The 25,077-nt window shown below is 50.9% G+C and overlaps 1 protein-coding gene across 5 annotated transcripts in view; it reads right to left on the bottom strand.

The window, feature by feature from the left end:
• The window catches only part of PTCH1 (patched 1), a 70,315-nt gene extending 46,854 nt beyond the window's left edge, over nt 1-23,461 (bottom strand). Inside the window, exons 1-2 of one of the 5 annotated variants that reach the window (XM_041742857.1) lie at nt 23,368-23,461; nt 13,162-13,354 (exon numbers count right to left, since the gene is read on the bottom strand). In XM_041742857.1, coding sequence (XP_041598791.1) covers nt 13,162-13,354; nt 23,368-23,370 — 196 coding nt within the window. In that variant the 5' untranslated portion in view covers nt 23,371-23,461. Of the gene's footprint in view, nt 1-13,161; nt 13,355-13,737; nt 13,936-14,011; nt 14,373-14,997; nt 15,310-23,367 lie in introns of those variants that run through there. The other 4 variants (XM_041742855.1, XM_041742854.1, XM_041742858.1 and 1 more) reach the window with 4 other exon arrangements.
• Nucleotides 23,462-25,077: the final 1,616 nt, after the last annotated feature.

Genomic DNA, 25,077 nt, shown 5'->3' with positions numbered 1-25,077 from the left:
GTAATTTGGGCAATTGGCTGAAAACTCCTGAGCTGTAAGTTTTAGTCACTCTTCCAGCCATCTCTTTTATTCATGACTAGCCAACTGCTGCTTAAGCTTCTGGGCTGTTTTTCTCCTCGTGGGATACTGCCCTTGAGTGTTGCCATGGGAAAATGCTAGAATCAGATAGCCCAAAGAGAATTTGCCTTCATGAAGTGAGCCCAGTGAGTGAAAAACCACAAAAACAAGACAAGAGCAGGACACATCCCCACACCTCCCCAGGGACAGCTTGGGGGGTGGGGGGCTGGAGGGTGCTAAGAAGGGTGGAACTCAGTAGAAGGGGTAGCAGGCCTGAGCATGCGCCTGCCACAAGCCCCCACACCAGCTGTTTGTGGTGCCATCTGTTACCGCCCAGGCTGCTTCTCTGAATGGCTTTCCCTCCCTGAAGTTGCCCACTCACCCTGTCAGACACAATCAGGTCAGCCCAACACTGTGCCCACACTAGACCTGCTGCCTGCCACAGCTCCCCCCACCTGATATTCTCTCCAGGACCACCAGCTCCCAAGATGACATTGCACCTGTTGGGAGACCCATTCTTCCTTGGTCACTTGCTGCTGTGGCCAATGTGGGCTGCGGTCAACCCCCCCAAAAGACAGGTTGAGTGAAGTCACAGCCTGTGGACTCAGGGATGTTACCGGCATCCAGCGGGAGGTAACAGAATGGAGCTCTGCTCTATCACTGAGTGCGTACCTGCCCCACTGCCAACTGTCCCAGGCCCTACCATGATTTCATGCATGCTCAAGTCTACAAGCAAGTAGATGCAAACCCAAGTCCAGTCCTTTTGCAGCAGCAGAGCAGCAATCAGAGGTAATGCTGGACCAAGAAGCAGAACCCAGGAACCAAGACAATGTTGTGATCAAGTCCTAAATTCTTAGTAAAGGCCTCCTAAAGTCCTCATTAAAAAAACAAAAACCACATAGCCCAACCACAACAACAAAAGCCAAGTGCTTGCATGGCAGCAAAGTAGCAGGCTCGCTACCCTAGCATTCTAGCATTCTAGCATTCTAGCTGCTGCATGACATTAACCCCAGCTCCCTTCTCCCAGCTTCTGTGGGGCTGACATCACCTCTCTGCTCTAAAGAGTCTTCTTGCCATTATCCAGCCTGGGCCTCTTTGTAACGGCCTTCTACTTGAACACGCACAGGGGAGAAGACAATGTGAATCCCCACCTCCACAGGCAGGCTCCCAGGGCCCTGAGGAACATCACGCTGGCCTGCTTTATCTCCCACACCCTCACTGGGGGCTACTTTCATGATTTTGTTGCCATCAGGATTAGCTGGATTAGGGCCTGATGCATAAGGACCCCCTGGTGCTGTGAGGAAGTTTCATCACCAGGTCAGCATGGTGTGAACTGTATTCTGTCACCACCAGCACTCCTTATAGCCACCAACTGAAAAAGGGGAGGGGACAGCAGGAAAAATGCTTTGAGTGCAAAATGCATGAACTTGTCTCAGCTACAAATTCCCCCAACATGCATTTCTAAGGATGTGAACCATTCAGGACTGTTGTCCTTTCAAGGAAGAGCCCTACTGAAATGGCTGATAGTGGAGGTAGGTGGAGTGGTTAAGCAGAGGTGTCCCAGAAAAACAACACAAAGAAACTTCTGGTCCTTTGCTAAAACCAGTCAAGCAATTTGGGAAGAGAGAGCTTCGCTGTTGGAACTTTATATTATGGTCCTATCCCATGGGGGGGGGGGGTTCCCACTTAATTTGAAGGAAAACAATGTGGGCTGGAGTAGGGGGCGGGCAGTAAGAGGATGGTGAGAGACAGAGGAAAAGAGGAAGGTCTTTAACCCCTTTCAAAAATTCAGTGACTGAAACTGTTCCTCCCAAGAAATCACTTGGCCCTTGTACCTACCCAAACCCGCATCCTGGCTGCTGCTCCTGAAGTAAACACAATTTATAGAGAAAGCAATGGGATTTCTGCAAGTGTGTGCGAGTGTGTGTGTGTGTTTTATAGAACAGCCCCTCTTGCACAGAACGGGGCTGTTCCATCAAAGCCGTATCTGTTATATTTCTGTCTTTCTCTTCTGTTTGGCGTATTCACCAACAAGAGAAAAGGAGGTAAGCTTTGGCGGCCCTGACCTGCAGCTGGAACACAATACTTTCGCACAGCCCTGCCGACCCCTGACATAAATTTTACACCGCAGCTGGCATTTACACACTCAGCATTACCATATGTATGGCTGCTCGGTGCTAATTATGCTAATCACCTGTCTAACTCGCTGCTGCGAAAAATGGTTGTATTTAGCACTCCAGTGCCTACCAATACAGCTTACTGTGTGGCTGAAATGTACATTCAGACAGCCCTGAATGGCAAGATTTTTCCACGTTGCTGGCTACATTCAGGCCTCAGAAAAATTTATTCAAGTCAACTGGTTTCGGTCCGCAACAAAAAAGTTACGAGAAAAAAGTGAGTGTGTTCTTGCCCTAACATTCTGGATCTGCTTGCAAGCAAAATGATAAATCAATTGGTGTGGGAAACAAAAAGGGAGAGAGATTTCTTTTGGGAGCCATGTGAAACTGTAGCCTATTTAAAAAAAAAAAGAAAAAAAAAAGAAAAAAAAGGGTCATCCTATTCCCCAAATCTCTAGAAAGAGCAGTTAATAGATATTTAGCCCTAATCCCAATTCTCTCAAATTGCAGGCTTTGTTTGCAATTAAGCAAGGTATTAAACATGTGCAATTTTTTTCTGGATCATGTGTGGACTAAAGTGATGGCATCATATTTATCATTTTTAAATTTATTGCAACAGTGTATCAACCTCATGGGGGGAAAATCAGGTAAGAGGAAAGAAATAATTTCTTAGGCAGCTGGGAAATGCTTTTGTTATGCTCTCTTAGAAAACTTCTATTTAAAAAGACACTGTGTGATATTTGCACCTATTTTGTGAAGTTTTCTGGTTTCTCCCTTAAAGGAGCAAAGGAAATCAGGCAATGGGGGTGGGGAAATGGGAGAATTCAAAACAGAGAAAAAAAGTTCTGGGGGAGGGGTCAAGAGTCAAGAAGCCTGCATTTTCCTTAATCTCAAAATTCCTATTTTTACCATCCCTATTTCTAAAAGCAATGTTCTCAGATCATTCTATAGCATGGGTTTCTAAAACCGAGAGAATATTATTGCAGATTGTTTAAACAATTCCCCAAGTTCAAATTGAAACCCCATTTCCTCCTAATTCACAGAATACCTTCCTACTAATGTTTAAAAACCCTAAATTTTGTCATCTTAAGGGCTGCTCAGTATTAGATTATTTGGATGTACAGATAATGTCTAGGCATTCCAATTTCCTCGAATCGCCTGCAGCACTGTAAAACATGGAGGGGCGGCCCAAAGCATCTAGATACTCTCTTACCTCCAAATGAGCATCTTTACTGGATGCTTTACTGAAATCTAGAAACTGGGAGCAGACTGGAAGTCCATTTATTTTGCACATATATCTTGGGGGCTGCCCCCCAGTGCTACAAAACACCGGAGCAGCTTTGTGATAAATCAGGTTTACACACAGAAGGTGCACTGACCCAGCAGGCATTCTCAGACCCAGGAGAGGGTGGCCATAAGAAGCTGGTCACTCCTTGCCTTGCTTCCACCTTGCAATTTAACTTACAGCAGATGAAAAGGGTGATGCTCACAGATGCTGCTATGAAAACAACAGCTTTGTTCCTATCAGCCTCTCCCCATTCTGTTCAACATTTTATAAACTTATCTGACCCAATGAAGCAACATTATCCAAGCCACATCTTGCTCTCTGGCATCCCCATTCAAGTGGCTTTTGTTTGCCAGTAAAAAGTATTAATTCATCTAGGTTTTTGTAGTTCCAAATGTGGACCATTCAGGCAAAAATCCAAACAACACGACCATTACTGTGCCACTGTAGAGCAGAGGGCTCACCTCTCTTTCCCTCCCGATCTCTCGCTCTTCTTTAATAGGAGATGGACCACCCTGCCTCATGGCACAGAGCACTGTTTACATTGCAGTACTTGACTGTGTAATACATCTGGCATTTTTGGGCAGGATTCCTGAGCTAGGGGCCAGAAGCCCTTAAGCAATGATTTAAGGGGAAAAAAATCACGCGCATTGACTTAACAAAGCCCACTTCCAGTTCCTTTTGCTTACTTTTGTACATGTTTCACCAATAACTGAAAATTATCTTGTTTGGAAAACTGGGGAAACCTACTGTTTCTTTTTACTTATCCTAATGATAATAAATCAAGCTTGGGTGGTGGTACAGAGACTTGCTTCTCACTAGCCTCACCTTCACAGCCAGTGGTATTTTGGGACCCACATGCAGTGTGGACTATTTGAGCCAACTCACACCTGGGTTTCTAGAAGTAAGGTCCTACCTCCACATTATAAATCTCTCCAACAACAAACCTGTCATTCATTAGCAGGTACCTGATTGCCCCCTCCCCCCCAACGACACAAGTTTCCCTAACATGTGACAGCTGTTTTTCCAACTATGCTCTAAACCCAAATACAACAAAACAGTCATAGTCTTGAAGGGACTGGGGACAGGATGCATCTTTTCTAAATCTTTCTCTGCAACAGAAGAGGGGTTTCTCAATGGCAGCATTCCATGGTTTTGGAAGATGAAATTATTTGTGTCAAACCCAAAGATTACACACATGTGGAAAAACAGGTATTGCCATGTAAAGGAAAAAAACAACCCTAAATTCAGTTTAAGAGAAACAAATACACTATGTTTTATCATGAAGGACCCAAATTCAGAGTTTGGAAGCAAAGAACAAGTAATAAAAGTGCTTATATTTTGATGACCCTCACAGTATCTGTATAGTCAAGGAAGGTTCTCACTAAGAAAATCCCAAGGAGCTTCCTCCTCATGAACTCCTAGTAGGTCCTTCATAAGCAAACTCCTCTGCTCTCTGGGACCTCTCATGTGGATGCACCATCTAAAGTGGCAGAGTTGGCCAAAATTTGGCTAAGGAATTCTGTCCTCTTCCATCCATATCCAAGCTCCATGTTCCTTTTGGTTTTGGTGGGAGTTCCATCCCGGGAAAACCTAAAGTATGGTGCCTTGGGTTGGAATGTCTTGGTTTACACTTCACTTACCATCTCAAGAAATGTGAAAGGGCCCAATTCTTCCATATTTTGTACAACACATTAAACACAGGGGACCAAGACTTATTTCACACTCCATTTGTCAGTGAATTCTGAGGCACCTCAAAAGTCCATAAAAATGCCACACCCTTTCAATAGGGGAAGTGCATCTTCTGCTGACAAGACCTCATCAAAGAGTAAGGTCTGGGAACCAACCCTTATCAAGATAAGAACCCCAAGGATGAAAATGGCAGCTTTGCATTTGGTATCTCCCACAGCTGGTTTGAAATAATACATTTTCTAATTCCATCCTATCAGTTTGTGATTAACCAGATTTACTACCATTTCAGATTTCACACTAGTTACTCCAGAGATCCACTGGGAGAGAATGATTAGGGCAGTTTAGAAGTTGGGAGAAAGAGGGGTCGGAGGGAGAGAAGGGGACAGGGAGAAGAGACTCTGAGAGCCAGTGAGGGGCAAAGGAAATAGTATCATAATAACAGAATCACACAGGTCTGGTGATTATTTAGGGATGTACTTTTTTCCAAAATGGTAGCAAACTAACGCTGAGGTAAAATACTATACTACTGGGATGCCTGGGTGGCTCAGCGGTTGGGCTTCTGCCTTCAGCCCAGGGCATGATCCTGGAGACCTGGGATGGAGTCCCACATTGGGTTCCCTGCAAGGAGCCTGCTTCTCCCTCTGCTTCTGCCTGTGTCTCTGCCTCTCTCTGTGTGTCTCTCATGAATAGATAAACAAAATCTTTTAAAAAAAGAAAATACTATACTACTGCAAAAGGGCCTCTATTAAATATGGTTTCCTTTATAATAATTTTAAAATATTTCCATAGTTCTTTTAAAAGCTAAAAAGACCTTTAAAATCAAACCCCCTCCACCTTCCCTACCACCCACCCCCATAAGATAAGATTACTCTTCTGGGGCTAAATCTGGGCAGACAGCTGGCATGAAGCAGGGCGGGGGGGGGGGGCACAGGCTGGTAAACCAGGAAAGCAGCCCCTTCCGCTGCACAATTGTGAACACCCCCCCAACCCCGCCCCACGAAAAGGGCAGACAAGTTACAGCTTGGCCAGAGTGGACAGAGCTCTGGGGGTCATGGGGAGGTCAGCTTTGAAGGAGAAACCCCAATGAAATATAAACACAGCATTGTGGAAACCAGACAAATCTCCCATAGCTTGTCCAGCCAGCGTTAATCTCGCCATCAGCTGTGGTGCATAATCCAAACAAACGGATCCGGCGGTTTGTACATCTGGAAGCTGTCATCTTCTGGAGCCTCCGAGCGGCCGTCCCTGTATCTGATATAGTCCGTCACTGGCTTCCAAACTGGCTTCTACACTCCTAGGGAAGGTCAGGAGTGGCTGGCAGCACAGAAGACAGGAGGGACCTGGAGGGTCAGGTGCCCTGGGGAGAAGGCACCTGAGGCTATTTGGTATTGTAAAGCAATGATTACTGAGTGTTGATTTTTCAGTCATTTTTTCCAGATATGCAAGAAAAACCACAACTCCTTGCACCTGTATGTGGGCACCTGCTCTTGCAATCTAATCAATGCCTACCTAATAAACATCTTCTAAAAGTACACAGGGGACCAAGGAGAAGAAAGGTCTTTCTATCCCTTGTGAAAGGCACCTCAGCCCTGGGGGACAGCTTTGAAAATGGGCATTGAAATCAGAGCCCACGTGGCCCATCCGGGCTCAAGACTTCAGCCCCTCACTGTGCCTTTGGCTCTGCTGCAGAAGGGCACCCGGGGAAAAGAGGTTTGCAAGAGCATCTGGAGGAGAGCTAGACCACCGAAGAGCGAATGTACTGTACTGGCTGCCAAAAGGAGCTCTTATTTCAAGATGAATTTATAGTCCAGTGGTGTTTTTTCCTGCTTTTTACAAAGTCATCCTCATGCTAAAAGCTTCACCTTACTGTTCTTGAAATACAACAAGGTCTGTCTTCAAAATTAAGTTACCCGAAGCAAGAAAATACTCTAATATACAGCCTTTTCTTTCTCCATGGCTTGCCCCCACCCACACTGCACCCCCAACCCTTGTCAACTTGTCACGTTATTTTTATTTGATACTTAATGTGATTCTAAGAAAAACAACAAACTTAAATTATTAGTATAAAAAATAGTTATCATTAGTTACCTAAAGCAGTAAGTATGGAGATGAGGAGGGAGTATTATCTTAAAGAAGAAAATTCTTTTACATTTATGGCTGTGCACTTGCAGCCACACTCCATCATCACAAAAGCCTTCCATCTGCACAGCACAGGTCTTCCAATTGGAATCTATCATCAAAACCAGTGTTTCTCAATTGGGGTGATTTTGTGCATCCCTTCTGCCCCCCGCCCCCCACCCCCCACCCCAGCCCCCGGCCACATTTGGCAAGGACTAGAAACATCTTCAGTTGTCACAACTGGGAGGCTGCTACTGGCATCTACTGGGTAGAGTTCAGGGACAGTGTGAAACATCCTATGATGCACAAAGCAGTCTCTGTGATACAGAATTATTCAGCAAAATGTCAATAGTGAGAAGACTTGCTCTACGCCGAAAGAAAGGATGGCGAAGTTCATTTATCTCCTACAACTGCCCGAGTTCAAGCCAAGAACACTGAAGGCATCATACTAGCAAGGAACAAACTTGAAAGCACTTATAAACATCAAGCAGGCATTAAAAACATTTTGTAAAAAGTTTCCTTAGTGGGGAAAAAAATCAAAGTCACAACTTGTGTCCTCTTCCCTTGCTAGCCTTCCAGAGATGTTACTAACCAAACACAAGGCAATATGGATTCATTTCAAGGCTGTTAATTACCCTTTGCCATAAAGGAGCCAGGGGCTGGGCAAAGCTTGGGGGGAGGTGGAGGGGGGAAGCTCCAAAAGATAAATGAACGTTCTGTCACCAAAGTGTTGTCACAACAAACTTGTATCTGGGAGGGTTAGAGTGGGGGCAGATGTTATGGGAGACAGGAGGATAAAGGTGCCAAGCAAGGGGCACCTGGATGGCTTAGTCTTTAAGTGTCTGCCTTCTGTGCAGGTCATGATCTTGGGGTCCTGGGATCGAGCCCCCACATCGGGCTCTCTGCTCAGCAGGGAGTCTGCTTCTCCCTATCCTGCTCTCTCATGCACTCGGGCTCTTGCGTTCTCTCTCCTCTCGCTGTCTCTCACATGCACTCTCTAATATATATAATCTTAAAAAAAAAAAAGTTTAAAAAAAAGGTGCTGAGCAAAAAAGGAAAAGCCAACAGAGAAATGGGCAAGATTACAAATAAAGAATTTCCCTTCTGTGCTTAGAAGGGCACAATTCAGGTGAAGCATGCCAGGAGCAGGGAGGGCACAGAAGACCAAATATGCCTGGATGGAGAAGGAGACAGGCAAAGAAGGGCTAAAGGAAAAGCTGGTAAACACTCAGTCACATGCCCTGGACACCTCAGAGACCTTCCTGCCATGTAGCTTGGCTTTCCAGGCCTCAGGACCACCTCAGACCTGGAATCCCAACTGGAGGCAAGCACTTGGGAGTTCTCCTGGAGGCCACCCCTGTTCTCTGAGCCTTGGTCTTGGGAGCCCCAGCACCCCCACCTCTGTGCCTGGCTTTGTCCCTCTAGGTCCAGGCTGTCCTGGAAGGCGTCCCTGCTATTCTGCTGTCCTGCCATCCTGTCTCTGGTCTGTGGAATCCTGCTGGGGGCAGGTCCTCTGAGAGGACCTCTCCTTTACCAAGCCCTCTTGGGAGCTTTGTACAGCGCCTGGCACAGAGCAGGCACAGAGAGCATGTGCAGCAGGAATATTTTTTTTAAAAGGTTTTATTTATTTATTCATGAGAGAGGCAGAGACACAGGCAGAGGGAGAAGCAGGCTCCATGCAGAAAGCCCGATGTGGGACTCGATCCCAGGACTCTGGGATCATACCCTGAGCCAAAGGCAGATGCTCAACTGCTGAGCCACCCAGGCGTCCCAGCAGAAATATTTTTAAGTAACAATTAGTTTCTCCCTGACCTTGCCATCACTGACGTGTGTTTCAGGAACAGCAGATGTTCACCACACCATTCCACAGACTCTTGTACCCAACCTCATGACTCCAGTCACAAGTAAACTACATAGATGTTTTTGACTTGCAAATACTATAACCCTAAGACCTAGGGTAGCGCCTGACACATACATGGAGTTTCTTTCTCAAAAGAAACTGGTTGCTGTTGCAAAGATTCCAACAATCAGTGTATAAGAATCAAAGAATTCTTATCATCAATGTGATAAAAATAGAAGAGTCTTCCTTATCTAGCTTATGTTGGTCAGCACAGTGTGGCCAATGTATTCAAACTGTCTTATAATGAGCCACATTTCCCCAGCATGTTGATGCATGAAAGTCAAATCAATGATGCAGCCTATCAAGTGGATCCACTTAATTTGCTAGCTACATTAAAAAGGTAACAATTATTTTGGCAAATACAAGGATATACACAGTAAGTCCATGTGGACACACAAACACAAAGGTAGGTGAAGATATATATATTATTGAACAACACAGGCTTGAACTCTGCAGATCCACTTAAATGCAGATTTTTTTTTTTTTTTGATACAGTATAGTACTGTCAGTATATTTTTTTCTGCTTCTGGATTTTTGCAATTATGTTTCCTTTCCCCTAGCTTACTCTAAGAATACAGTCTATGATACATATAACATATAAAATATGTGTTAACCCACTATTTATTTTATCTGTAAGGCTTCTAGTCAACATGAGCTATTAAGTTTTTGGAGAATCAAAAGTTGTACGTGTATTTTCAGCTGCACCGGGGTCAGTGGCACCCCAAACTTCTCAATGTTCAAGAGTCAACTGGTATATATGTGTGCTTGTGTATAGGTATCTAGATATACCTATCTCCATCGGCCTTTGTATACTTCTATGTAGTTTGTGTGATATGCCTTTAAAAAAAAAAATCAAAGGAATAAGCATATTCCCAAACTGTCTCTGAGCATTCCTCTCCCCTTAAAATCTCTTATGTTTTCTCAGTCTGTTGCCTTTTAATTAGGGAAGTATGCAATCTCTATTCATTAGGTTTCTTTAGCGTAGCAACCTTGTTTATGCTCAGAACATTATTAAGAAAACAACCATCGAACAGACTTCTTTGCTGATTGTGATGAGGAATTTATCAAAGATTAAAGTACAAATTAACCTGTATTCCGAGTTGCTACTCATTTTACTCTGCTACAGTCTAGGACAGCAGGAAATTCCAACTCCTGGAAACATGTGCTTACACCACTTACTGTTGATATGAACACCAAGCCTAATACATCATAAATAAGACCTCCTCACTGTTACCTCTTTGAATTTAAGTTAAAATTATGAAATGGTATAGCAGCCTCATCGGATCTCTGGTTGTGCTTACTTGGGTTTATGAAACTACGCTTCTTCTGCAGGGGAAGAAACTACCACACAATGAATGATGAATGAGTGAATGAATGACAAATCAAGAGACCAAGTTGACTTATTAAGTCATTATGAGGCAAAGTAGATATTTAAAATGGAACAATACTTGTTCTTACATGTAAAAACATCACATACACTATCACGTTATAAAAGTAAGTATAATAATAGACAGCTACTCTATTGAGTTGTAAGGCATGTGATAATAGATAATGAACAGTAATGGTAGTTGAGCAACAAGTGATAGCATTAAGTCACATTTGGTTAAAGAACCAGTGGAACACACTGAAGCTACCAAAACAGAAATGGGAAGAAAAATGGCTCAAAGGCCCAAAGTTGGCAAAATGAGTCCTGTCTGAAGCATCAGTCACTCCTTCATACTCTCTCCCTAAGCTAGAGTTCAGGTGAGATTGCGACTGATGGACTGATGGTGTTCTTCCTCCTTCCAGGACTTGAAACTAATGGTGTAAGGCAGAAACGTGGTTGCTTCCAGAAATATACAATGTTGAGAAAATATATCACATCTTTTCTCTTTACCTTATTAAAGATCTACTGAAAAATCTTGCTCAAAACAGCACAGAATTATCTTTTGTCATCACCACTGATACCTAACAGACGTGTCAGTCCGACTGGTATAAAGTGAACAGACCAACAGAGCTGGGAGGCCCCTCAGCTCACCTGGTTCTGTCCTAGAACCTCCAGTAGTTCCCCAGAGTCTGGTTAATCATAACATCTCTCAAGTACAGTCCTACCGTCCAGGGCACACCAGTCACATTGCACCTTACTCCCACTACACCAGGGGCCTTCTCCTCAGCTGGGGCCTTTGCTTGACCCCCTTTCTGAGGCCTGCCCAGACATGCCTCCCTACCACTCTCTCCAGGCCATCCTAATTTGCCTCACCATTTCCAAAGAAGCTTATTTTTTCTTCCCATTTGACTTTCATGGCCAACTTCAACTGTGAGCCCAAATTTACTGCAAGCCCACCCAACTAATATTTCTAAGTGCGTGGATTTGTGTACAGGGAGCGTCTCACAGACTTCAATGACCCTTACAGGGTAGGTACTCTGTAAACTTGGTGCTAAGACATCCTAGGTGCTCAATAAAATCCTTCTTTTGCCTACCGACGACACCAAAGTGCTCAACTGAGGTAAATTACTACCCCCAAGGATTCAGTACAAAGAATACTTTTGTATATATCACCAACCTATTTAAAGAAATAATATTTTCTGGTTTTAATTATCTGGACTATTAATTGTCACTTCTCAATTAAAGACTCCACTATAAGGTTGCAAAACACCGAGAGCTGAATCTTCACAAACAAGGCAAAGTTAAAATATTCTCTAGTTCTCCAACAGCATCCTGAAAGATCACTGACGTAATTACAAAATACAACTCTTAGGCTTCCAAATTTTGTTAGGCAGCTTTCACTAGGAATGCTCCAGATATTCTGGTTCAAAACATCTACATAATTACTTCAATTCCTCCTTCCGAACCCATTGTAAGCGATATCCAAGGGCAGTATTTAGGGGTTAAAATGTTTCCAAAAAGCAAGACTGCTACTTTCCAGAAAAAGAATTTAAGAAACCACCACCCATAAAAAGAACTCAAAAAACAAAAACTCCCGCATCACCATAAGAATGTAAAACGTTCCCGTCTCAAGGGGGGGAGGGGATCTATTTTGAATTTACAACTGATTGAAAAAAAGAAAAAAAAAAAGGCTTTAAGAACCCCCAAAATGAGGAATCTGGATAAAAGACTGGTAGAAGGCCTTGTAGAGCTCCTGTGTGGCCCCTCCCTCCCAACCCGAGCTCTTAAAACACATTTCTTATCTCATGCTGCAAATCGCAGCCTTGCCCCGAAATCATTCCATTTAAAAAGCCCCCACCCTCGAGGAAACATTAATCTATTTTGCAAACATGCGTTCCAATCTACGCTTTCCTGGTTTTTTTTTTTTTTTCCAACTCTTTCCCTCCCCACCCCCCCCCCTTTTTTTTTGGTACCTTGAGACAAATGTTTTTTTCCCCCAGAGTTGAAAGCTGTCCAAAAACAGGACCACACACGCCGCCGCCTCCGCAGGCCCGCGCTGCGCCCGCCCCCCGCCCTCCCCGAGCGGCGGCCGCCGGGGGCGCGCGCACTCCCTGCAGCCGAAGGGGTGGCCTCTCTCGGCCCCCCCACCTCTCTCTCTTTGGACGCGGTGGGTGGGGGCGGGGAAGGGCAGGGCGCCGAGGACCCGAGCCAGGAGTCGGGAGGCCTTCCTCCGGCCGCGTCTCGGGCGCGGCGGCGGCGGGCGGCGGCGGCGGCGGGCCCCGGGGGCCCCCGGGCGCCCCCGGGCGCGGGCAGTGGTCTGTCCCGCGGAGGGGCCCCGCGCCCCCCGGCGGCCCGCCCTCGCCGCGCTCTCTCACAACACCTCGCAGAACGCAGCGCCCCGAGTAGATTACAGCGCGGCCTTTGTCGGGCGGGCCTGGCTCGGGGCCAGGCGCCCAAACAATAAACAATTCCCCCTGGTGCGGGCAGGGGGTTCTCGCTCGCCACAGCCAGGCCCTAGGTGTACGCCCGGCGAATATCTTTATCAGTTGGGAGGAGGATGGGGAAGGGGCCTGGGCGGGGGACGCGAGGGGGACGCGAGGGCGCCGCGGCGCGCTGGGTCTCTTACCTTCCACCCACAGCTCCTCCACGTTGGTCTCGAGATTAGCTGCCTTTAATCCCACAGCGAAGGCCCCAAATATGAGGAGGCCCACAACCAAGAACTTGCCGCAGTTTTTTTGAATGTAACAACCCAGTTTAAATAAGAGTCTCTGAAACTTCGCTCTCAGCCACAGCGGCGCTTTCCGGCCAGTAGCTTTCCCCTGAGGACGAAGCAGAAGGAGGAGTGAGCGCCGGGGAGCCGCGGCCCGCGCGTCCACGCCCGCCTGCGCCCCCGCCCGCGGACCCCGCGACGGCCGTGCGGAGGGGGCGCCCTGCGGCCCGCAGCCCAGGCCGGCGCCGTAACGCGAGCGGCGTGGGGAGGCCTGGGCAGAAAGCGGAGTCGGGCGGCAGCGTGGGAGCTGCACCTCGGCGACGGCAGGGCGCCCCCACGCGCGGCCCGCGCCGCATCCCCGGAGGCCTCGGGGTTGCAAGAACAGAGGGAAGGGGAAGCCGAGGCAGGGAGGACAGAAGTCACTCCACACGGGCGACGTGCACGCCGGAGCTGGGAAGGGAGGGGCCGCGCAACCCCCGCGGCGGAGCCCACCATTCAAGGACCCAGCCACGGTCGCGTCCCCGCGGGCCAGGCGCCATCCTTCACCGCCCTGGGGGTGCCGGCGGGCTGCGGGCTGCGGGCTGCGGGCTGGGGTTGGGAGCCGAGCGCACTCCGGGGACGCCGTCCTGCCCCCGCCCGAGGTGGTAGTAAGTGGGGATACACGTGGTGAGCGCGGCCGCCGGAGCTCACTCGCGACGCACTTCCCTAGCGTTGGGAGACGCTGTGTGAGCTGAATTAGGAAGTGGGGCAGCCATCTGCAACTTACGACAGTATTTGTGATCGGAAGAGGGCAGCCACATGGATCTTTCCCTCCTCTCCCTTCCCATCTGGTTAAACGTAAAAAGTAGCCAAGCGCACGGGGGAAGGGCCCCGGCGGGCGCAGGCAGGGGTCCCGGCTGGGCTGCGGCTGATCCCGGCGGCGGCGTGATCTCGGCGCTGGCCGCTGCCCCGGCGGGCCCCCGTCTGGGTGCTCGCCTTCCCCGGATTCCACACATTGCAGCGAGCCTCGTAAACACAATGAACCCGGCCGCTTGGCAGACCCGCACCGCGGACTTAAGGTGGCAATTTGTTTACAACTTTCCCTTTCCCCCCAGGCTCTGAGAAGAGGCGACTCAGAAACCGAAAAGGAAGAGGGAAGATGCCCTCTTCCAAGGATAATTTTTAAGGGGGCAGAGATTTCGTGCTCAACAAAAGCAAAACCGGCTGCCAAAAAAGGAAACCACCTTTATTTCGGCTCCCTCCCCCCCCTTCCTCTCTCCGCCTCTCTCCACTCCGCCTCCCCCCTCCAAGATGTTAAGAAATGTGGCAGCGTTACAGGGGTGTAGGTTGCGAACAGGGGCAGGGGCGCGGGAGCTGCGGTCTCCCGGGCCGGGGGCACCGGGCACTGCGGCGCGGCGGCCGCCCTCGAGGTGGTCCGCGGTGGACCGCTTTCCAGGGCTCCGGAAAAGGCATGCCGGGGAGGGCGCGTGCACACGGGCGCGCGCGCGCACACACACACACACACACACACACACACACACACACACACACCCTCCACCCCCTGCGGACCTCAGACAGCCCTTTCCTCCCAGGACCAGAGGGAGGGTTTGAATTTTTCAATCCCCACTTGTCTGCTTCTTTTGCTGGAGAGGTGTGTGTGGTGCTTGCGTGCGTGTGCGCGCGCGCGCGCGCGCGTGTGTGTGTGTGGCGGGGGCGATCCCAGAGAGGAAGAGGAGGGAAGAGTGGGAGGAGAGGAGAGAGTCTGAAATGCACCTTGGAAATCTGCTCCAGAGCGAAGGCGGCGTCGCAGTAGCTGGGCCGGTGCAGATAGTCCCGGTCCAGCGCGGCGCTGCGGCGCAGCCCCCCGGCCCGTCTGCGTCTCCCGCCGCCGGCCGGCCGGCCGGGGGCCCCGCTGCTGCCGCCACCGCCGCGGTCCTGGGGCTCCGCGGCGTTACCAGCCGAGGCCATGTTGCCGCCGCCGCCGCCGCCGCCGCCGCCGCGGGAACCGAGGCTTCCCGGACGGCCCGGCGCGCTGCTGCCGCCGCCGCTGCGGGCTCCCGGCGCGCCCGGGCGCTCGGCCGGCGAGGACGCTGCTGGCCGCCGGCTGTTCGGGCTGGGGCTCCGGGTGACAGACCTGCCGCTGCCGCTGCCGCTGCCGCTGCCGCTGCTGCTGCTGCTCACACGGCGGGTGCTGCTGCCGCTGCGGCCGCAGCCGCTGCCGGGGAGTCAGACCCTGCGCCTTCCATTGCCACATCGCGCGGGGGTCCCGAGGTCTCTGCGGCCGCCGCTGCCCACATCCAGTTCTCGGGAGGGCGGGAGCCGGCGCGCGGAGCCAGCCTGTCCTTCGGGCGCTCGCGCGGCGCTCCTCGAGATCCCCGACTCCCCCTGCCCGCCCCCCGCCCCGCGCCGCGACCCCTTCACTGCAGAAAGCGCCAGCAAATCCCTGCGGCTCCCGCCGGCCGCGCCGGCTCCCTCGGCGCCTCCCGGGTCGCGCGAGCGGCCGCGGAGGGTGAGCACCGAGCCACCGCCGCGCGGTCCGCGGGTGCCTGGCGGGTCTCAGCGCTGCCTGGCCGGGGCCGCCGCCGCCGCCGCTCCTGCCGCGGCGGGTGCTGCTGGCGGTGGCGGCTGCTGAAGCTGCTGCTCGGGCTGCTCGGGCTCTGGCTGCTGGGCTCGCGGTGGCTGTTCGGTCCCGGACTCTGCTTTCTCGTGCTCCTCGCCGACCCGCTGGACCATTCTGCCCCAGTGCAGCGCGCCTCTCTCGCTCCCGGGACCTGGGGACTCCGCTCTGTGTGTGTGCAGCGGGCAGCGGCCGCAGCAGCTCCTTGATTCAATAGATGAGATGGAAGAAGAAAAAAAAGAACTCTCTCCATTTGGAGAAAGAGGAGGAGGAGGGGAGGGGGTGGAGGGGGAGAGACCGAGCGAAAGAGAAAAAGGCTGGAGCTCCCGCCCCCGGGGCTGTCAGATGGCTTGGGTTTCTGCGACGCGATTGGCTCGCGGAGGGCAGAAATTACTCAGCAAACATGACTATTATTAGCTGCTTAGCAACAGCTCACCAAAGTAGAGAGACCACCCAGGTAGGCAACCCCAGTGTGTGCATCCCCGGCTTCGGGGGGAGCCTCCGAGAGCGCCAACCTTCTTGCATGCAATACTTCCATTAAGGAATGCTCCCCCTCCCTTTTCTTTCTTATTCCTTTTCTTTTCTACAGTGTCTTCTTTTTGTAAGACGCCTTTTGCGCGCGCGCACACACTCACACACACACACACACACACACACACACGAGCATTTGCCTCGCGATAGACAGGGGGGGAAATGTAATATTTTTTTAAGCGCTTAAACAATTTCTGAAATTCCTCAAAGAAAACCCTTTCAGAAGCACCTTGGCCTCCAGCTGCAGCAAACACTGGGAGGTCCGGCTTGAATTCCCAGGCCTGCACCAATAATGACAGGGTGGTGGATAGTGCGCCAGTGTGTGCCAGATTTTTTTTTTTTTTCTCCTCTCTTTTCTTTTTTAACTAAAGAGAAGACTTAGGCTCTCGCAGGGAACAACGCCTCGCATTAAGATAAACAAAATGGAAAGTTAAAGAGGAAAGTAAGGACGTTGAGAAAAGCCACCCTTTCTTAAAATCCTTCCCCCCCCCACCCCAATACCCATGGCAGCACAGTCCCCGTTTGAAGGAGTCAGAGTTTTAAAAACGTGGAATCGAGACACTGAAGCAGAGGCGTTTTTATTTGAATCTTTAATATGACATATGTAAAAGAGAAACACAGAGTCCTTTTAACAGCCAGGAGCAAAGGAATTGTTTCATTGAGAAAAAAGAGAAAGTTTTCCTATTTGGGGTTCACTTGGACTCCCCCCTCTTACCGCCCACATGTCCTTGTTTATTTAAAGTCCGTTTAAAACGTTTTATTTTTTTTTTCAAAAACTGGTACGCATCCTGTTATATTTAATAATAGCGTGACGTTGGGGAGAATAAAGGCTTTGATGTTGGATTCATTCGAAACAAATTGTGCGCTGATTGCGAGGACTTGTCAGGACACTGCGGCCAGTGTCACCGAGACATCCCAGGGATTCGCTTCCCGTTGGGGAAGAAAACACGCGACCCTCTGAAGTGGATCCTGGGGCCAGAGACGAATTAAACTCCCTACACGGTTCCGTTTTTTTATTTAAATATCATAAAAATGTTTAAGAGTGTAACTTGTTTTTCTTGTTTGCAGATTATTAAGTCCCTCCCTGAGACAAGGACCCACACACTCTCGATTCTGTTTCGTTTTAGTATTTTTGCCTTTCTTTTTCAAAAACGTGGTTGAACCGCAGAGGGGAACCCGCGTCAGCCAGAAGCCGATTGCAGCCGTGAAATGGGGCAGTGTGGCTTTAAGATGCACACGGTGTGTGTTCATTGAAAAAAAAAGAAGAAAGAAAGGAAAGAAAGAAACCCAGATGGAGGGAAAGGGGGAGGAGCAGAGAGCAGGCGGGGCCCACGCGCCCACGTGACCCAGGGCCGGGCCGGGGCGGTGCGCGGGGCGGCCGGAGGCCTGAGCGCGCGCGTCTGCGTCCGCCTGCGCGCACCCGAGCTCCGGGACTCCCCGCGCGGCCCCGGCGGAGCAGGTAGGGGAGTCGGTGCGCCTGGCTCGCGCCCGGCGGGTTCTGAGGCTCCGGCGCGGCCTCCCAGGAACCCAGACACGGCTCGCGCCCCGCCGGCGCGGACCGACGTGCCGGACGCGCCGTAGTACATTCCTGAAGGCGGTCCGGCCCCCTTACGTTGCCCAATGTCCGCGCGGCCTCCTCGCGGCGGGCCAATGGCCGAGCGCACGGGTCCCTTCCCATTCAGCGGCCGGTGTACGCGGCCCCGGCCCGGGGGGACTGCGGCCCCGCGCGCAGGTCACCCGGGCGCCCCCGCCGCTCCCGGGGGGGCCTCGTCGGCCGCCCTCCCCGCCCTCTTCCTTCCTCTTTGGTGGCTTCCACCTCCCTCCTTCTTCCCGTCTCCCCTTTCCTTGCTCCTTCCTCTTCCACCCGTTTCTCTTCCTCTCGATCCAGCCGCGCCACCTTCCTTCTAGCCTTATTCTCCTTCCTGGATCCAGCGGGAGGCCCTGTCTCCTGAACTCCCAGCCGGCGGAACGTGTGCAGCACCCCGGGCGAGGTCGGGTGTCCCGCAGGATAGAGACAAAGACGGTAGAGGTGTCTGAGGGTGTTTACGAGACCCAGAGGAGGACCGGAGGACCCGGCCAGCGCGGAAATTCAAAACTCAGAACTCCGAAGGAGCACGTGATTCCGTGCGCCGCTCTGGGAGGGCTGTTAAAGTCCAGAAGAGAAGGCAAGCACCGTGCAATTGAAGTGACACACTAATAAATAATATCGCAGGAAGATTGGGCTCGACACATAGCAAGTTTGATCTTGAAGCGATGTCCTGACCTTTATTACGTTCGATAAAGAACATAAAGTAGGAAAGGTGATTTATTCCAACTTTTCTTACTGAGTGGTTCTGCAGACGAAGTTTCAAGTCAAACTATTAAGTGCTTACCACTGGACATTTTTTAGAGAGTTGGGGGTTGTACCCCTGGTTTTACCTGTCTTTTTTAATACTTGAGTCGTGCTGTCTAGCAAAGTAACCATGTAGTGCTAGGATGCTATGTTTGTCTTTTCAAATTCCTTTACAGCGTTTTTTTGTTTGTTTGTTTGTTTTTTACCAAACATTACTTGTGCCACCCAGTCTTTTATTTACAGCAATTTCAGTTTAGCTACTTGGATTATGGACTTCTAAAATGAAATGATAGGCTATGTACACATCATGGGTCCTTATTACTCTCTGCACGCAGCTGCCTATCCTCGTTCTGACTGCTGCACCATTTGAATGGCAAAGCTCTTCCACTCGGGCTCATTTCCCTCAGTTTGACTTAATTCCTAAACGTTTTGAACATTGATCTCCCGGGTTTTCAGCGCCCTCGGCCTCCTCACCCGCTGTTTGATAGGTTAACTTTTCAGCATCTCAGACAATAGTCCTTGCCTGTAAATTCTACCCATCGGTTCCAGGACGCAGTCCGCAGCCAGGGCTCTAACGAGCGCTATCTTAATCTCCCCACCCCCACCCACCGCTTCCCCTGTGGTCTGCTTTTTTCCTACACAGAGATGAATTACTTTGAGGATCTAATTGGCCTTGTTTCTGTAACGTTTTAAGAAAGGGAAGAGGAGCTAGTGTAAAAGCCTGCTCGACTTGGGTGGTCAGGGCTGAGGCTGCCCCCAATTTGCCTCATTGCTGATGCATGCGAGTGCGACATTCCCAGCGATAATGTTGTTCCTAATCAATCTGCCCTTATTTACATTTGTAAGCGTTGTCGGCTTTAATATGCATGCCCTGTGCAGGGGACCGCTGCGCCACACCGGGTTTGTTAACTTCAACTAACCATAAGAATTCTCCAGACCTGAGGTGAGGCTGGCTGGAGGAGCCAGGCCTGTGAAGGTGTCTGCTGGGAACAGTCCCTTTAATGGCCTCTCTGGAGTGTGGCTCCCCTCCTGAGAGTTACCAAATAAGTGAGAGCTTGGGCCTTTTCAACCAGCAGGAGTTGCTGGCTCACTTTGGAGCAACAGTAGAGTGTTCTGTTTCCCCTTTCCAGGTAAAGGGGAATGCATCATCTCAATGCATCAATTGTCATTTAGGTCATCCCATTATGATCCAAGACTTCATAGGAATCTGTAGTTTTCAAACAGATTTCCTTAAACTTTTAAAATATGAATATGAAAAATATTTCCCCTTTTCTGCTCCAGTACTTCGAATCTGTGGCCACACTACATACATCTCAAAAATGACATCTGATTATCCAAGTGATAACACTGAAATGAAACATCTGCCCTTTGTATTCGGACATTCCATTGATAAGCAATTGTGGGAGCTGGACTTGGTTGGGTAACGAGAAACCATGGTGAGATTTAACTTTTCACTGGTTTCTCAGATCCAATGAAATGGGTCTTTAAGATCTAGTGTAATTTAGCTAATTACAATTTTTGCAGAGTAGAAATGAATAAAGGGGTAAATGTATTCTAGTAAGTTGACTCTGGGTCTTGTTATAATTTTGCCCGAGCTTAATAATTCTTTTCCACAAATGCAAAGAATTGCAAATGTTACCTTAAGTCCCACAGTATGCCCGTTGAGAGGCTGCGATGGGGAGAGGAACTGGGGATTTGATGTAATATTCTATTTCTGGGTGGGGAGCCCAAGGTACAGGATGTGAGTGATGGGCCAGAGCTTGAGCACTTGAAAGCAGGTACTTTGACTCCGCTCAAGCCAGTATGCCACCATCCACCACATTTTCTTGGCTCCCTAAGAATGCCTTATTATTTTCTCATTGGCAGCTTTTGTATTTACTTAAAGGGGTGATGGTAGAAAATGAGTCTAAGAAGTTTCAGGGGGGAGGGAAAAAAAAAAGATTCAGCAGCCACAGAATGAGAAACTCCAAAGCATGACTCTCCTCCCCTTCCCCTTCTACCTTCTGTTCCCTCCCCTATTCCTTCCTCTCCAGGACTGGAGGAAAGGGAACAGCTCTAGCCAACTTGTCAAAATAATGCTGCTAATTACCCCTGATCTCCTTTAATGGGAAGCTGCTCCCAATCCCACAAAGGAGTAAATGAGATGTCTACAGCACAAACCCAGGAGCACTGGCATTTTTTGAGCCAGCAGTGAGCTTAGGATGGGGGCAAAGGGTGGTAGAGGGGAGATGTCCAGAGAAGGTCCCAGAAATCTCCACATTTATTACTCCAGGTTCAAATACTAGCTTGAAAAGGAGAATTAGACTTTATGCGGTACCAAAACTTTTGGTCACCAAATACAGAGAAAATGTTCAGAGCCTACAATGAACTTGAAAGAAAACATAGCATTGATCCTTGTACTGATGTGTCTCTCCCCCCCCCCTCCCCCCCCACAAGCCACATCTATCTCCAGTGGATAGAGATGTAGTCTGGAAAGACCCAGACTCTGAACATTTTTTTTTCCCTCCATCTCTTCTCTCTTGCCTCATCTCTATCTCCCCATCTAATATATCTATATCAAGCTTTGCATTTGGCAGAAGGCACACCATTCATTTTGGTGATCTCTGCCATTGGGTCTTGCAAGAAAAAGAAGCTGAGCAACATGATCCCTTTGACCCACTGCTGGAGCAACAAATTTATTAGAGATATAAGCATGAGAAATGAAAGGGAAGTAAAACAATTCCAGCTTATTGTGTGTCTTTCTTTCATACTGCTAATCCGGTTTACACATCACGCCTACATGTCTCAATAGGGCTTTATACACTGTGGCAGAGGCGGGAGAAAATAAAAGGTGTGTGTGTGAGAGAGAGAGGGAGGGAGGGAGAGAGGAGAGGAATGAGGATAAAAACAGGGAAGACAGATATTTTAATCCATATTGATTTGCTTCATCAGTTTTTCTATCTGTAGAAAGTTGAAGACAATTTGTAAAAGCAGCCTCCCCCCCGCCTCAACAAAATTATTCCAAATGGTGTGAACTCCTATTCAAATAGCTTGTTAGATTAGGACTAGATTATAACCAGAAATTAGATACACTTCTCACAGTGAGTTTGAAATGAAGCTAATACCCCAAATTGAGAATGGGCCTATTGGTGTCCACCTTGATTCAACATTTTACTATAAAAAGATATTGGACTCAAAGACATTTTACACGGCCTTGTGGAAGGAAGCTGGATGACAGCTGGAACACACACAAACTCGCAATTGAAAGCCCCTTGTTTTACAACATGGGTGCACAATGCACCTGAGGCAACAATTTATCCTGAGGTACCACCCAGAAATAATAAGTTACAGTAACAAAGGATGACACCAAAAAGCATTGTCTTTCTTTGTCAAGGTAATTAATTGCATGTTGAACAACTGGAGGAAGAAAGAATCGCACACAGAATGCTGAAAAAGGACTATTGTAGTTCAAGACCTCAGTTATACAATTATTAAATATGTAGGACCGCCCATTGTGAGTCTTTTTTGTTTATGTCTAGTTCTTTTAGATTTCCCCCTCCCCAGGGAGGAAAGAGGGTAAAAATGGAAGAAGATCGTCTTCTCTCCCAGGTCTAGGAAAAGACAGGTCTCTGGGTGTCTTCCATAGAAAACAATCCATATGGCTCTTCTTAGGTGTTGGGCGTGGAGGTCTGAACACTTGGGGCTGATCGCTCAAGCACACCCTAGGAGTCACTTTTAACACGAACCTAAATATCTGGAGGCCTAACCCACGTCATCCCAGAGGTACAGTCTCTGAGGTCCTGTGGGCCCAGTGTTGGCATCGGGTCTAAAGGGGTTTGAATCAGCCTGCCCCGCCTCAGGACTCCCATGAGGCCACACTCGGCACCCGGCTGGCCGCCGACCTCTTTAATGGGTGGCAGGCACCAGAACGCCCCGCTGCGTGGGCGCAAGAGTCAACGCGTGCATCTCCCGCCAGCGGCCCCTTCCTGAACCCAGAAGAGCACCTCTGGCCTCTTTTCCCACCAACGGCGGCGGGAGGGGGATGTGTGAGCGCTGGGTTTTCAAGGTGCTTCTCGGCCAGCCCTGGGCGCGTCGCGCCGGGGCGTGCGGGTGCCGGAGCGCGTGCGGGAGCAGGAGCGCGCGCCCCTGCCCTCCAGCGGGGCTCCCCGGGCGCCCCCGAGAGCGCGGGGCTCGCTCCGGAGCGCGCTCGGGCCCGCACGCTCCCCCCGGGGCTGTCACTCTCCGCACCCGCCCTCCCAGCCCAGCTCTGCCTCCGCTGGCGAGTCGGGAGCCACCAGCAGGCTGGGGAGCGGAAGCCAGGGTGGCGACCCTTTCAAGCGTGAAAATGGGATCCCGGGCGACCCCCTCCGTGAGAACTCCCCCCGGAGCCATTCCCCGGCCGGGCCCGCCGCGGTCGGCCCCCTCCCCGCCCCGCGGGGCCGGCCTCGGGGAGGAGGGGGGCGGGGGCCCGCGACGAGCGAGCGAGCGTGGAGACCGGCCCCGCGCTCCCGCGCCCCGGCGGCGCACCCCCCCAGCCCCGCGGCCCCGGCGCGCCGCCCGCCCCTCCCGCCCGGCCCCGGCCCCGGCCCCGGCCCGGCCCCGGCCCTCCGTCCGCCGCGCGGGGCGCCCGGCCTCCCGCCCCCCAGCCCCGCGGCCCCGGGGCGCAGGCGGCGGCTGCACTCACCATAGCCGGCCGTCAAGCCCTGCCCGGAGCGCGGGTGCCGATGGCGCGGACGCTGCGCTTGAGTTTCACATCAATTCCTTTTTCCCCCTCGCCCCCCTGTCCTGGTCCTGCGCTCCTCCGTCTTCTCCCCGTCTTCCCTCGTCTACCCCTAGCCTCGTCGCTGCGGGCCTCTTTGTCTTCCCTGTCGTCGCCTTTTTCTCCGTCTTCGTCTTCGTCTTCTCCTCCTCCTCCTCCGTCTTTACAAAAGGAACGGAAAGTGTAAAAACCTCGGCGCGCTGGGCCGCCGGAGGCTCTCGGCGGAGTGCAGCGCGGACTCACAATTACAAGCCTGTTTCTATTAAGCAGTTCCATGGCCCTCGGCGTGGGTGGTCTGCCGCGCCATAGGCAGGACCTGTCAGGGTCACGTGACGGATCCGAAAACTTTACCCCTTTACAATAAACTCAAGGAAAGCAAAGTAAACTCGAGGAACGTGCTATCAGCACTGCCCTCCTGGGTAAACAGGCGCTCCCCTCCCCGCCTTCCTGGGAGGCGCCGGGTCGCGCGAGCTCCGGCGAGCCCCGGCCCCCTCCGCCCTGTCTGCGGGGGGCCGCGGGGCGGGGGGCCGCGGGGCGGGGGGTCTCGGCGCGCCACCTCGCCTTCCCCACCTCGCGCGCTCGCAGCGCCGCTCCCCCCACAGACGCGCACGCACACGCACATGCACACGCATCATCTGCTCACGCCGAGCCGCCTGCCCGAGCCCGGGGGCGGGGGTCGCCGGGGGCGCGGGGAAGCCCCGCTGCAGCGTCCCCAGAGCTCCGAGAAACGCGGGGTGCCCCGAGCGCTGCGGAACGCCACCACCTTGCCTGCCCTCAGTTCCCAAAGCCCTTTCCTGCTCGCATTCCCACGGAAGCCCTGAGAAGCTGGGAGCATTCGGGTTGACAGGCCCCAGGCTGACGGGGAGGCAGGGAGCCAGGGAAGCCGGGCAGATAACAAGAGCCTCCCTGGGGAAATGTTCAGCGCACCGAGCTGTAAGTGGATTCGCGTCGTTTCTGTCCGAGGTCCCTGGGAAGCTGCTACTTCTGAAGAGACCAAGGTGGAGTCCCGTGGAAACCAAGATTGGTAGCTGGCTGAGGAATTACTAATTGATATTTGCTTTTTTCCCCTTCCAATTACTGTGGTTTTTGGGGTATGCCACCCAAATGCTCCCACCCACGCTGCCTTCCCAAATGTGGCAAGCTTGGGTGATGGGGTTAGACGGAAGTGCCTCCGTGCCCAAGGGCTGTTAGCCTCTTGCCCTAAATGGAAACTCCTGTTCCGGAGAGACCCTGCTACAGTGTTGAACATTTTATCTGCTCAAACCTGCAGGGTAGACTTGTGTTTCACACACGGCTGAAAGGTGCTATTTTAAATGGTCCACATTATGAATATAGATGAATGACAGATGGGGGGGGGGGAAGTAAGATAATTAATTGAAAATATAAAGAGTTAACCGGCTGGTCTGTAAATAAAGCCAGCCTTTCCTCACCTCCTCCTAGGTTGACAGTGTGATTAGGTGTGTGTGTGTGTGTGTGTGTGCACGCGCACGCACGTGTGTGATATTAAAACACACACACACACACACACACACACACAACCAACCTAGGAGTCACAGTTGGTCTCCCTTCCCCCAAAGGCGATATACCATTTTTAAATAAGGTTATTTCAGTTTCCAGAGTGCTTATGTTTGAGTT

The sequence above is a fragment of the Vulpes lagopus genome, chromosome 2 (genome assembly GCF_018345385.1).
Source record: "Vulpes lagopus strain Blue_001 chromosome 2, ASM1834538v1, whole genome shotgun sequence".
NCBI lineage: Eukaryota > Metazoa > Chordata > Mammalia > Carnivora > Canidae > Vulpes > Vulpes lagopus.
The sequence above is the reverse complement of the archived record's forward strand: the minus strand, read 5'-3'. Positions and strand labels throughout refer to the sequence as shown.